This window comes from Hyla sarda, chromosome 2, assembly GCF_029499605.1.
Source record: "Hyla sarda isolate aHylSar1 chromosome 2, aHylSar1.hap1, whole genome shotgun sequence".
Lineage (NCBI taxonomy): Eukaryota > Metazoa > Chordata > Amphibia > Anura > Hylidae > Hyla > Hyla sarda.
The window spans coordinates 486,888,285-486,902,813 of record NC_079190.1 but is presented as its reverse complement, the minus strand read 5'-3'; the positions used below and the strand labels follow the sequence as shown (position 1 = coordinate 486,902,813).

Here is a 14,529-nt window from a genome sequence, read left to right as displayed (position 1 = left end):
AAACACTGGCTAAGGTCAACATAATGATATAGAATATTAAATTTGCCAGAGTTCTGCAGTTGCTGAAAACCACAATGTATTCCCACACCAGCGCCCATTCACACAAACATGTTGTCTGGACAGGTTCACCCGAACAAAAGACACTCTTTGTAGCCACTCTGGCAGAAAAAAAAAATGATCATCCTAAACAGAGGGCTCCAAAATTTTAACATAAAGTTGCCTAAACAGGGCAACTAAAACTATATAGCTGATAGCATATTGTGAGGATATGCCACAATATGAATGGCGAGGACCCAACCAATGGTTTTGGGAACAAAGGTGCTGGGGTGACATTATTTTCTTTACAGCAGCAGTTCTTCTCAAGTGAATGGGATGATGCTCTACAAATAGGAAGTAGCAGGAATGTTTTCTTATGAATATTGGCTGGGGGTCAGATGAGTACAAATACGGGGGGAGGTGCCTTAATATTAAAATATCACCACTGTTACAGGTGTGGACCCCCCCCCCCCAAAAAAAATAATAATAATAACAACAATAATAAAGTAAAAAATTACAGATACCCTCTGACTCACATACATTGCTATACTGGCAACAGTTGCCTATAAGTGCTATTATTGTACGTAACTCCCGACATGTTTCTGTCATACTACGTGACGTCCTCAGGGAAGTATGCAATTGTCCCAAGCACACAGCAAAAAAGGGTAATGAGTCGAAGCCACAATTATTTATTGCAATACTTGGAGGCAACTAATAGTCTGATCCCAAACCTCTGGGGGCCAGTAAGACATCTACTGATCAGGATGTGATAGAAACACAGTGAAACCTCTTTATGAAGACCCAAAATTGCACTTTTGGGTCTTCTATGGCCACCATGCATAATGTATGGTGCTCTAAATATCCAGCATAGGAAATCTGGTCTGGATAATGGGGTGGTCTTCTCAAAGAGGTTTCACTGTGTCCTAGCCAAACCTCATGACAGCAGTTCATTCACATTAGGCATACAAAACATCACAACTGTACAAACAACATCTATCACACCAGAGCAGGCTGTTTCAGGCTTACCATATAGTAGCTAGCTGGGCTTGTGGTAAACTAGATTGCATAAGTATAGTTCTTGCCTGTGGACCTGAAATGAAAACAATAATACATTATTCATGAGTACAAGCAATTCAAATGACATTTCACATAATACATAAACAACAGAAAACAGCGTAGTTACGGGATGGAAAGACAAATTATTATATCAGATTTAAGTGTTCCCTGCCTGTTAGTAGGATCCCATGACAGCAAGCTGAACACAAAGGCCGACATTTCTCATTGTCTATAGAGTAGTTTTGTGTCCACTGATTTTGGCAATACACATGGTATGGAAGGGTTTTATGAACTGCACCTTTTTGTAAAAAAAAGTGCAAAAAAAGGTGAAAAGCCACTGAAAATCTCTAAAACTACACCAGCCCAGACTTAGCATTTAATACATTTAGTGCTCCTACACGTTACAAGCACACAAAAAAAAGGTGTAAAAAAATGCTTCACTTACACCTACAATGATAAATGTCGGCCAAAGTGTCTTCCTGCCGGGACCCTCAGTGATCAGCTGTATATGGAGAAACCTGCCAGTAAGGCTCTGGTCACGCTTAACGATATTGTTCTATTGCCCCTACCCCCCCCCCCCCCTTCTTTTTTTGTTCCCGCTGCAATTGCAGTGCAGTGTGGGGAGTTGCATCAAAACTACTTTTTACAGTTACAGTTTCTGTAATTTGTGACAAAAAAATTACCCGGTACTACAACAAAACCACAATGTGTTAAAGTTGCCGGCAGCGTCACCACAGGAGAGATGATGTATTACATAGTGTCCATTAATCAATGAGTAGTCTTTGTAACGCAGGAAAGGACAGAAAAAGGTCCTTCAGAGTGACACTCGCTGTATGACTGCTCTGCACTGTGACCAAGAGATGAGGGTCCTAAAGAGAGGACCCCCAGAAATCTCTAATAGAGAACAGGTTTCCTAACCCAAAAAGCCAGTTTAAAAACAAACAAGCATGCTCAGGTGAAGTCTGCATTTACATTTTTGGAGTACAATCAAATCTTGGTTGACTGTTGTATTATTATTGTTGTGGTTACATAAATGAATGAATTAAAGGGGTATTCCAGCATTTTACTTCTTTTCCCCTATCCAAAAGAGAGGGGATAAGTGTTTGATCGCGGGGGGTCCAATCGCTTTGCGATTTCCGGCTCCCCCCGTGCAGAGGAGGGGGGTCTACACAAGCCCTCCACGCATCTCTATGGAACAGCCGGAGATAAACAAGCGCTGTACTCTTGTATCTCTGGCTCTCCTATAGAGATGCATAAAGGGGGCATGTCGACCCCCTTTCTCTACACAGGGAGAGCTGAAGCTCCATGCAAAAGATCAAGGGGGTTGCAGCAGTCAGACACTTTTTCCTAGGGAATAAGAAGAAAAATAGTGGACAAGATAAATTAACTTTAATAAGTGCCAGGTTATTGGGGGGGGGGGGGGGGGGGGGGCGGTAATCCCAGTCGTGCATGCGCATCGCTGCTTCATTCATTAGCTGTAGAGCTTCCAAAAAATAGTCGAGTACAACACTTCTGCTACCATCAGCAGGTCCCATAGAGAATACATTTTTTTTAATAAACTGGTGCCAGAAAGTTAAACAGATTTGTGAATTACTTCTATTAAAAAATCTTAATCCTTCCAGTACTTATTAGCTGCTGAATACTACAGAGGAAATTCTTTTCTTTTTGGAACATAGTGCTCTCTGCTGACATCTCTGTCCATTTTAGGAACTGTCCAGAGCAGCATATGTTTGCTATGGGGATTTTCTCCTACTCCTTAAAATGGACAGAGATGTCAGCAGAGAGCAGTGTGTTCCAAAACGAAAATAATTTCCTCTGTAGTATTCAGCAGCCTATAAGTAGGAAGGAAGGATTAAGATTTTTTAATAGAAGTAATTTACAAATCTGTATAACTTTCTGGCACCAGTTGATTTAAAAAAAGATTTCCACCAGAGTACCCCTTTAATAAAGACCAGGACTCCATTCTGGAGATTGCAAGGGGCTTAAAGCCCAGACCACCCGCAATCTCACACATCCTCGGAATACCTCTTTAATTAATGAATTAGTAAAATGTATTTCTCTATCGGCTCCATTGGGGGACACAGACAGTGGGGACACATACAGTGGGTGTATCTTGTTGTCTCTAGGAGGTGACACTATGGTGATAAAAAAAGTCATCTCCTCCCAGCAGGATATACCCGCCTTCAGACTCTGAGCTAGTCAGTTTAAGCTTAGTGTCTAAGGAGGTGGACGTGGTCTGGTTTGCTCCAGACCAGGTCTTCTAATTTTTTTGTTTTCCTAGTTAGGGACGTGTTAGTTTTTTATTCCTTTTCTTTTCTGTTTTCAGGGACTGCGGTTCCCCGTTTCCCCATTGCGAGTAAGGGGGCACAGACATTGCGTATATGCGCCGTTAACCCCCCCTCGCCAAGGGTCAGCGCTTGGGTGGTACCTCACAGGTCCGGGTCCCCCTATTTCCCTGCTCGCCTCGCTCGCGCATAGCATCCAGGCGTGATGCAGGTAACTAATGCTGACTGAAGACTTCACTGAAGACTCCAGTAGGAAAGTTCTTCTGACTGAGGTAAGTATTTCTCCCTTCTTTCTCCACAGGAACTGACTCGCAACAGCTGGAGACCCCCTGTTTTGGCCCACCTTATAGGGGCTGCATTTTATTACAGGGGCTTCACTTTACTTTTGGGGGAGCAGTGGCAGGCATCATATAGGGGGCACTTCTCTGGTGTGTGTGTGTGCTTTGGTGGCTTACTTTCCATAGCGCCTTATTACGGCACTTCACGTGTGTGTGTGTGTGTGTGTATGGGTCACATTGTCTCTATACAGCGCCTTATACGTGGCTGCCAGCCGCGGCACTGTCCCGAGCCAGGCGCTCTCAGCGCCGGCTTAGTTTCACTTTGTCGGCAGCGCCTTATAATCGGCTGACAGCTGCGGTGCTGCTATCACTCGGGTGCAGAAGCCCGCCCTATTCCCACGAACGCACAAACGAGCAACAGGTGCGCTCGGGGCAAGGAGCGGGCGCCATGACACTTCTCCTCGGCCGGTCTGTGGCTCCGCCCACGGGGCTGGGAGAGCTCAGAGGCGCGAAGCAGCCTCCAATCAGCGCCGTGGGCGCAAATTTCAGTAGGAAGGGGTCATTTACTTAGTGCCTTGCTTCAGGCACGCCCCTCTCTTCCTATTGGCTGGCCTGTTTCTCTCTCTAGGTGCACAGAGCGAGTTTTCCTCACTGCAGCTGACAGGGGACACAGACTAGGGTGAGAAAGTTCCTATCTCCATTCTTTTCCCTCATTATGTCCGTGCCCAGAGCTGTTCCTCCCTCTAAACAGAGACCTGGAACTTCCGTGACTTACTATCTCTGTAAGCACTGTAATACCAAAATGTCTGGCTCTGCTGAGCCCACTTGTCCTGCCTGTGCCACTGCTCCCCCAGACCCCCTGGTACCCCCTGATGCCCGTTCGGTACCGGTGGATCCAGCCGCTCCCCCAGCCTGGGTTTCTTCCCTGAACCAGTATATGGCTGACTTGACCCAAGTCTCCTGTTCGGTGGCTGAGGCCTCCCGGGAAGTGGTGTTCGCCTTGAAGGGGTCTTCCCTGCGCAGAAGGGCTCGCTCCTCATCTCCACATTCTTCACCCTCCCATAAGCGTCCTAGGGGTGCCTCGTCTGACTCTTTCAATGAGTCTTCAAGCAAACGTGAGCGTTCCCCTCGTGGGTCCCGGCCCCCCCTGTCATCTGGGCACAAACGTTGCTCCTCTAGAGGACGTTCTCGGAGTCGCCGCTCTGCCACGCCAGAGCCGCGTTCTCGGTCACAGTCGCCCCCCTCCAGGACTGCCTCTACCCATTCTCATTCCCCTGGTGGATGAGGCTTCCGAGCAGGCATCTGACTCTGAGGACCACCCGGACTCAGTTGCAACGATTAACTCTTTGGTTACAGCCCTGAGAGACATCTTTCACTTAGAGGACCCAGGCTCTTTGGATGTCAATCCAGCAATATCCTTTCATCGTGCTAAGCCAGCACCGCAGAAGTTCACCTCTCACTCTGACTTTGACGACATTCTGGAAACCGCGTGGAAACATCCAGACAAAAGGTTCCCGGGAATCAAGACAATTGAAGATAGTTATCCATTTGACAAGGTCTTTGTCACTAAGGTGGTTTCTCCTCCCTCAGTGGACCCACCAGTTTCCCGGATCAATAAGGCGATTACACTGCCTCTGGCAGATGCCGCTGCCTTCAAGGATCCCACGGACAAGAAGGTAGAATCCTTAGCGAAGTTTGCCACTGAAGCTGCTGGCTCTTCTCTTCTTCGCCTCCACATGGGTGTCCAAGGGCCTGTCGGAGTGGTGCCAAAAGCTCCATCAGGATATCTTAGCGCGATCCCCTCCGGAGGATTTATCTGCGTTGGCTCTCCAATGTTCTAAAGCCGGGGATTTTCTGTGAGCAGCCTCCATGCAGGCAGCCCATTGTTCTGCCTACACTGAGGGTCATCTAGCGGCTCTCCGCCGCCCCATCTGGCTTAAGGCTTGGAATGCGGATGCCGCTTCCAAAAGTTCTCTCACTGAGCTTCCCTTTACGGGTGGCCGTCTTTTTGGCAAACGCCTTGATGAGATTATCTCCGAGGCAACGGGAAGTAAGAGTTCCTTGTTACCTCAAAATAAGGCTCGCCCTACTTCCCAAAGGAAGGCCTTTTCCTTTCGGACCTCCAGTTCCAACAAGGGGTCCGGGCAGGCGCCCTCGGGGGACAAGAAGGCTCCCTCGTTCCGGGCTCGCCCGTCTTGGAAGTCGGACTCCAACCGGTCCGGCCGTTTTGCGCCCAAATCAGGCAACCGCAAGCCCACTTCTGCATGAAGGGAGGCCCCCACCCGCGGTTTCTTCTCGGGTGGGAGGTCGTCTCTTACTTTTTCGAGACATATGGACCTCTCACATTCAAGACTCTTGGGTCAGGGACGTGGTGTTCAACGGTTACCGGATCGAATTTGCATCCCTTCCGAGGGATCGCTTTTTTCGATCCTGGGCCCCCCGGTCTCCTCTTCTGGCGAAACAGTTTCGAGCGGCTCTCCAGTCTCTGCTTCTCCAGGTGGTTATCATTCCTGTTCCTTCAGGGTAATGTTTTCGGGGTTTCTATTCAAATCTTTTTGTGGTCCCCAAGAAGGACGGTTGTGTACGTCCAATTTTGGACCTCAAGCGTCTCAATCTTCATCTTCTCATCCGCCACTTCCAAATGGAATCCCTCCGTTCGGTAGTGGCGTCCCTGGAACAAGGGGAGTTCCTTTCATCGGTGGACATCAAGGATGCCTACCTCCATGTGCCAATATTTCCGGGCCATCATCGGTACCTCCACTTTGCAGTTCCGGAGGGGCACTTTCAATTTGTAGCCCTCCCCTTCAGTCTAGCCACGGCTCCTCGGGTCTTTACAAAGGTCCTTGCGCCGGTGATGGGCCTGTTACGGTCAAGGGGAATCTCAGTGATACCCTACCTGGACGACCTTCTCATCAAGGCTCCAACCAGGGCCCAGACTCTGGAGAATCTTGACATCACTCTCCACACTCTGGCTCGCTTCGGGTGGATGGTCAACCAGGACAAGTCAGTCCTCCGTCCTACCCAGTCTCTAACCTTTCTGGGACTTCTCCTCGACACGGCCTCTGCCCGAATTCGTCTTCCGCCGGACAAATGTCTGGCGCTCCGGTCGGGGGTCCGCTCCCTTCGGACCCAGGTATCAGTCTCCATCTGCACTTGTATGGAAGTCCTGGGTCGGATGGTGGCAACTATGGAGGCCGTACCTTTTGCCCAGTTTCATTACCGTCCCCTCCAACTGGCGATTCTCTCTCGGTGGAACAGGTCTCCTCTGTCCCTCGATCGTCATATTGTTCTCCCTCTCAGGGTCCGTCAGTCTCTGCTCTGGTGGCTCCGCTCCCCCCTTCTTCTCCAAGGGCGGTCGTTTCTTCCCCTTCACTGGCAGGTTTTTACAACGGATGCCAGCCTGTCGGCCTGGGGCGGCGTGTTCAGGGATTGGACGGTTCTAGGACTCTGGTCTCCCCGGGAGACCCTTCTTCCGATAAACATATTGGAATTACGGGCGATTCTTCTTTGTCTTCTTCATTGGGAGTCCCATCTTCAGTCCCGTCCTGTCCGCGTTCAGTAGGACAATGCCACGGCCGTGGCGTACATAAATCGTCAGGGTGGCACTCGCAGCTCGGCAGCCATGGCCGAGGTGACCAAGATTCTCTCCTGGGCAGAGAGCAAGGTTCCGGCCATCTCGGAGATTCACATTCTGGGGGTACTCAACTGGGAAACGGACTTCCTCAGTCGGTCCTTACCCAACCCCGGCGAGTGGTCTCTACATCCAGAGGTCTTCGCGCACCACTGCGACCTCTGGGGCATTCCGGACATGGACCTCTTTGTGTCCCGGCACAATCGGAAGATCCTTCCGTTTGTGTCCAAGTCCCGGGACCCTCAGGCTCTGGACGCCCTAGTGATTCCTTGGGCTGGGTTTACTCTACCCTACCTGTTCCCTCCTCTTCCGCTTCTTCCCAGAGTGCTGAGGAAGCTAAAGGCAGAAGGCGTCCCCACCATTCTGGTAGCTCCAGATTGGCCCTGAAGGTCGTGGTACGCCGACGTAGTCAGGCTCCTGGACGACACTTCACTGCGCCTTCCGCTCCGTCCGGACCTGTTCTCCCAGGGTCCCCTTTGCCACCCCAATTTACAGTCGCTGCATTTGACGGGGTGTCGGTTGAGACCGCGGTTTTGAGGGCCCGCAGGTTCTCTTTCCAAGTCATTCGCACCATGCTCAAGGCTCGTAAGCCCTCCTCTGCAAGGATTTACCACCGTACTTGGAGGTCTTATTTTTGTTGGTGTGAAGCACAGGACTTCTCCCCGGTGACCTTCTCGGTCCCCCGTCTTCTCTCCTTTTTGCAGTCGGGGTTGGAACTGGAGTTGTCTCTCAGTTCTCTTAAGGGTCAGGTTTCGGCCCTTACTGATCTTTTCCAGCGGCCCCTGGCTTCTAATCCTCATGTCCGGACCTTCCTGCAAGGAGTGGCGCACGCTGTTCCTCCTTATCGGTCACCTTCTCCCCCTTGGGACTTGAATTTGGTTCTGAGTGCCCTCCAGGGTGCACCCTTTGAACCCCTTAGAGAAGTGTCTCTCTGCCTCCTTTCTTGGAAAGTGGTGTTTCTGGTGGCTATCCCCTCCATCCGGAGGGTGTCTGAATTGGCAGCCCTTTCCTGCCGTTCTCCGTTTCTGGTGATTCACCAGGACAAGGTTGTTTTCCGGCCAGACCCTTCCTTTTTACCTAAGGTGGTCTCGGCCTTTCATCTCAATGAGGATATTGTCCTCCCGTTATTTTGCCTGGCTCCTTCTCATCCTAGGGAGCGCTTACTGCACAAGCTGGATGTGGTTCGGGCTGTTCGGTCTTATCTCTCCATCACTTCTTCCTTTCGTCAGTATGATTCCTTTTTCGTCCTGACGGAAGGTCGTCGCAAGGGACAACCTGCTTCCAAGGCCACCATTTCTAGGTGGATTCGGTCTGCCATTTCGGAAGCCTATCACTGTAAGGGGAAGATTCCTCCTTTCAGGGTTGTGGCTCATTCCGACCGTTCTGTTGGGGCATTCTGGGCTCTCCAGAATAGAGCCTCGGCCTCGCAGATTTGCAAGGCGGCTACCTGGTCGTCATTGCACACATTCTCGAGGTTTTATCGGGTTCATACTTTCGCATCGGCTGATGCTTCCCTGGGGCGTAAGGTGTTGCAGGCGGCAGTGGATCAGCCGTCTGCCTGATTACTTATCTGCCCACCCAAGGGACGGCTTTGGTACGTCCCACTGTCTGTGTCCCCCAATGGAGCCGATAGAGAAAAGGAGATTTTTTTTTTTAACACTTACCGTAAAATCTTTCTCGAAGGATCCATTGGGGGACACAGCTCCCGCCCTTTTTGGGGTTTTTGCTTAGTTCTTTGTCCGAGGGTGTGTTCAGTTATGTTTTTTCTTCTGGTTCTCGGACAGTTTTGGGTTTTTCCTTGACCTATTGATCTCCTCCTATTGCTCTGGAACTTAAACTGACTAGCTCAGAGCCTGAAGGCGGGTATATCCTGCTGGGAGGAGATGACTTTTTTTATTACCATAGTGTCACACCTCCTAGAGACAGCAAGATACACCCACTGTCTGTATCCCCCAATGGATCCTTCGAGAAAGAGATTTTACGGTAAGTGTTAAAAAATCTCCTTTTTGAAAGGCAAGATCAAAGTCAGGACACATCTAGAGGCATTACAGATCGGAGAAATCATGTACAAAATTACCTGTTAGATGGCCGCTCATAGTTTTATCATGGCTGTTGAACAGCTGCCTATACTTTAGCCTTGAGCCTTGTGGTACGGCCCAGTCTATTTGCGGAGGGGTCCTGCCGAGGGAAAAATTGCAAATATCAATAAAACCAGATAGACTGATCTGATGGCAAATCAGAGTGGACATTGAATTATTATGCATGTTATATAGTAGCTTCGGCACATGTTTACTTACACGGGCACATCAAAGGACTGGGCTTTCTGCAGGGTCTTAGCATTGATTTGGGCACCGGCACCAGAGCGGCCGAATGACGAACTCTTTGGCAATGTGGCTGCAAGAACATAGATGCAAAAATTAGTCTCCTGTTCTGTCATTTATGCAATAGTCACAATTTCTATACCACTAGAGCAGTGGTTTCCAAACCGTGCACCCCCAAATGTTGCAAAACTACAACTCCCAGCATGCTGGGAGTTGTAGTTTTGCAACATCTGGGGGGTGCACGGTTTGAAGACCACTGTACTAGAGCACAGAGAAGTAACTTGAGAAGTAACTTGTACCAAGAAAGAGACACCATACAAAATATCATAAAAAAACAAGAGAAAAAAAATAATAAAGTAAAGAGCTCCTCAAGCTCCACATGGAGCAATGTTCCCCAACCTGCAGGTCTCAGGCTATTGCAAAACTACAACTCCCATCATTCCCTGCAAGTCTATTTATTTTACTGTTGTTGACTTTTCCCAGCATTCCATGCAGCCAGAGACAATTATTGGGGGAGAATTATCAAAACCTGTCCAGAGGAAAAGTTGCTGAGTTGCCCATAGCAACCAATCAGATTTCTTCTTTTATTTCTGAAAAGTGAAAGAAGCGATCTGATTGGTTGCTATGGGCAACTCAGAAACTTTGCCTCTGGACAAGTTTTGATAAATCTCCCCCTGAGTTGCCCATAGCAACCAGATTTCTTCTTTCATTTTTGAAAAGTGAAAGAAGCGATCTGATTGGTTGCTATGGGCAACTCAGGAACTTTTCTGGGACATTGAGGGGGGTTTTGATAAATCTCCCTCAATGGCCCAGATTTATCAAACTGTGAGAGAACAAAATTGAGTGATTCTCCCCCACGGCCCCCCCCCCCCCCCCCAGCAACTAATAACAGCTCAGCTACAGGGCTCTGGTTAAAGGGGTACTCCGGTGAAAACCTTTTTTCTTTTAAATCAACTGGTGGCAGAAAGTTAAACATATTTGTAAATTACTTCTATTAAAAAATGTTGATCCTTCCAGTACTTATTAGCTGCTGAATGCTACAGAGGAAATTCCTTTCTTTTTGGAACACTGATGACATCACGAGCACAGTGCTCTCTGCTGACATCTCTGTCCATTTTAGCAACCATGCATAGTAGATGTATGCTAAGGGCAGCATGGTGGCTCAGTGCTTAGCACTGCTGCCGTGCAGTGCTGGGGACTTGGGTTCAAATCCCACTAAGGACAACAATAAATAAAGCGTTATTATTATTATAATAACGTCAGCAGAGAGAACTGTGCTCGTGATGTCATCAGAGAGCATTGCAAAAAGAAAAGAATTTCCTCTGTAGTATTCAGCAGCTAATAAGTACAGGAAGGATTAAGATTTTTTAACAGAAGTAATTTACAAATATGTTTAACTTTCTGCCACCAGTTGATTTAAAAGAAAAAAAGTTTTCACCGGAGTACCCCTTTAAGTGAAAGCTGAGCTGTGATTGGTTGTTGTAGGAAAATCACAATTTTTTTTCTGTCACACAGTTTGATAAATCTAAGTCATATGGTCTCCAGGGGGTGAGGCTATGCTGCAGTGGGTGGATGGATAGTGTAACTTCAGTAAATCCCTCCCACCCTGCTACCCACCCACTGCAGCATAGCCATGCCCCCTGGAGACCATGTGACTTATGACATATTGGGGTTGAACCCCTTAAGGACTTAGCCCTTTTTCACCTTAAGGACTCGGCCATTTTTTGCAATTCTGACCACTGTCACTTTAAACATTAATAACTCTGGGATGCTTTTAGTTATCATTCTGATTCCGAGATTTTTTTTTTGTGACATATTCTACTTTATGTTAATGATAAATTTTTGTGGGAAATTGCATCCTTTCTTGGTGAAAAATCCCCAAATTTGATGAAAAAAATGAAAATTTAGCATTTTTCTAACTTTGAAGCTCTCTGCTTGTAAGGAAAATGGATATTCAAAATAATTTTTGAGTTCACATATACTATATGTCTACTTTATGTTTACATCATAAAATGTATGAGTTTTTACTTTTGGAAGACATCAGAGGGCTTCAAAGTTCAGCAGCAAATTTCAAATTTTTCACAAAATTTTCAAACTCCCTATTTTTCAGGGACCAGTTCAGTTTTGAAGTGGATTTGAAGGGTCTTCATCTTAGAAATACCCCACAAATGACTCCATTATAAAAACTGCACCCCCAAAAGTATTCAAAATGACTTTCAGTAAGTGTATTAACCCTTTAGGTGTTTCACAGGAATAGCAGCAAAGTAAAGGAGAAAATTCAAAATCTTCATTTTTTACACTCGCATGTTCTTGTAGACCCAATTTTTGAATTTTTGCAAGGGGTGAAAAGGAGAAAATTGTTACTTGTATTTGAAACCCAATTTCTCTCGAGTAAGCACATACCTCATATGTCTATGTAAATTGTTTTGCGGGCGCAGTAGAGGGCTCAGAAGGGAAGGAGCGACAAATGGTTTTTGGGGGGCATGTCACCTTTAGGAAGCCCCTATGGTGCCAGAACAGCAAAAAAAAAAAACAAATGGCATACCATTTTGGAAACTAGACCCCTTGGGAAACATAACAAGGGGTAAAGTGAACCTTAATACCCCACAGGTGTTTCACGACTTTTGCATATGTAAAAAAAAAATAATAATAATAATTTTTTACCTAAAATGCTTGGTTTCCCAAAAATTTTACATTTTTAAAAAGGGTAATAGCAGAAAATAACTCCCAAAATTTGAAGCCCAATTTCTCCCGATTCAGAAAACACCCCATATGGGGGTGAAAAGTTCTCTGCTGGCGCACTACAGGTCTCAGAAGAGAAGGAGTCACATTTGGCTTTTTGAAAGCAAATTTTGCTCTGGGGGCATGCCGCATTTAGGAAGCCCCTATGGTGCCAGAACAGCAAAAAAAAAAAAAAAAAACAACACATGACATACTATTTTGGAAAGTAGACCCCTCGGGGGAACGTAACAAAGGGTAATGTGAACCTTAATACCCCACAGGTGTTTCACGACTTAAAAAAAAAAAATTATAATAAAAAATATTTTTACCTAAAATGCTTGGTTTCCCAAAAATTTTACATTTTTAAAAAGGGTAATAACAGAAAATACCCCCCAAAATTTGTAACACAATTTCTCCCGAGTATGGAGATACCCCATATGTGACCCTAAACTGTTGCCTTGAAATACGACAGGGCTCCAAGGTGAGAGAGCGCCATGCGCATTTGAGGCCTAAATTAGGGACTTGCATAGGAGTGGACATAGGGGTATTCTACGCCAGTGATTCCCAAACAGTGTGCCTCCAGCTGTTGTAAAAATCCCAGCATGCCTGGACAGTCAGTGGCTGTCTGGCAATACTAGGAGTAGTTGTTTTGCAACAGCTAGAAACCGTGGCTTACCAGACGTTTTTCATTTTTATTGGGGAGGGGGGCTGTGTAGGGGTATGTGTATATGTAGTGTTTATTACTTTTTATTTTATTTTGTGTTAGTGTAGTGTTTTTAGGGTACAGTCGCACGGGCGGGGGTTCACAGTAGTTTCTCGCTGGCAGTTTGAGCTGCGGCAGAAAATTTGCCGCAGCTCAAACTTGCAGCCAGATACTTACTGTAAACCTCCGCCCATGTGAGTGTACCCTGTACATTCACATTGGGGGGGGGAGAAACATCCAGCAGTTGCAAAACTACAACTCCCAGCATGTACGGTCTATCAGTACATGCTGGGAGTTGTAGTTTTGCAAAAGATGGAGGCACACTGGTTGTGAAACGAGTTTGGTAACAAACTCAGTGTTTTGCAACCAGTGTGCCTTCAGCTGTTGCAAAACTACAACTCCCAGCATTCACTGATAGGCCATATATGCTGGGAGTTGTAGTTATGCAACAGCTGGAGGCATACTAATTTGGCTGGGGATGCTGGGGATTGTAGTTATGCAACAGCTGGAGACACACTGGTTTGCTACTTAACTCAGTGTTTCACAACCAGTGTGCCTTCAGCTGTTGCAAAACTACAACTCTCAGCAGTCACCGACAGCCAACGGGCATGCTGGGAGTTGTAGTTATGCAACCAGCAGATGCACCACTACTATTCCCAGCATGCACTTTAGCTGATTGTGCAAGCTGGGAGTTATAGTTATACAACAGCTGAAGGTACACTTTTCCATAGAAAAAATGTTCCTCCAGCTGTTGCAAAACTATAAGTCCCAGCATGCCCATAAGGAAATGCTGGGAGTTGTGGTGGTCTGCCTCCTGCTGTTGCATAACTACAGCTCCCAGCATGCCCTTTTTGCATGCCTGGAGCTGTTGCTAAGCAACAGCAGGAGGCTGTCACTCATCTCCAACTGCTGATCCACGCCTCCGCTGCAGGTCAGTCCCTCGCCGCCGCTCCTGGTGCCCCGATCCCAACAGGGACTCCGGGGATCGGGGTCCCCAGTTGCCGGGGTCAACTTCCCGCACCCGCTCACGTCCTCTGGAAGAGGGGCGGAGCGGGTTGCGGGAGTGACACCCGCAGCAGGTGCCCTGATTCGTATCAGGGCGATCGTGAGGTGGCACCAGTGCCACCTCACCCCTGCTGGCTATGGCTGTTTGGGGCCGTCAGAGAGTCTCTTCTGTCTGACAACAGTGCTCTCTGCTGACATCTCTGCTTGTCTCGGGAACTGCACAGAGTAGAAGAGGTTTGCTATGGGGATTTGCTTCTAAACTGGGAGGATCCCGAGACACGTGTCATCAGAGAGCACTTAGACAGAAAATAACAACTCAACTTCAGAAGCTCATAAGTACTGAAAGGATTAAGATTTTTAATAGAAGTAATTTACAAATCTAGAAAAAAAAAAAAAAGTTTTTTCCTGAATATCCCCTTTAATTACTAACATGACCCCGACTCTCTTTTTCTCGGGTTTTGTGCCCAAATTGTGTCGCACGGAACCAGAAAAG

General features: G+C 47.3%; 1 protein-coding gene across 6 annotated transcripts in view; it reads right to left on the bottom strand.

The window, feature by feature from the left end:
- The window catches only part of ITSN1 (intersectin 1), a 193,420-nt gene that overhangs the window by 110,689 nt on the left and 68,202 nt on the right, over window positions 1-14,529 (bottom strand). For all 6 annotated transcript variants that reach the window (XM_056559559.1, XM_056559560.1, XM_056559563.1 and 3 more), the window contains 3 exons: window positions 9,584-9,680; window positions 9,364-9,464; window positions 1,063-1,126 (listed from right to left, as the gene is read on the bottom strand). In XM_056559559.1, coding sequence (XP_056415534.1) covers window positions 1,063-1,126; window positions 9,364-9,464; window positions 9,584-9,680 — 262 coding nt within the window. The remainder of the gene's footprint in view (window positions 1-1,062; window positions 1,127-9,363; window positions 9,465-9,583; window positions 9,681-14,529) is intronic.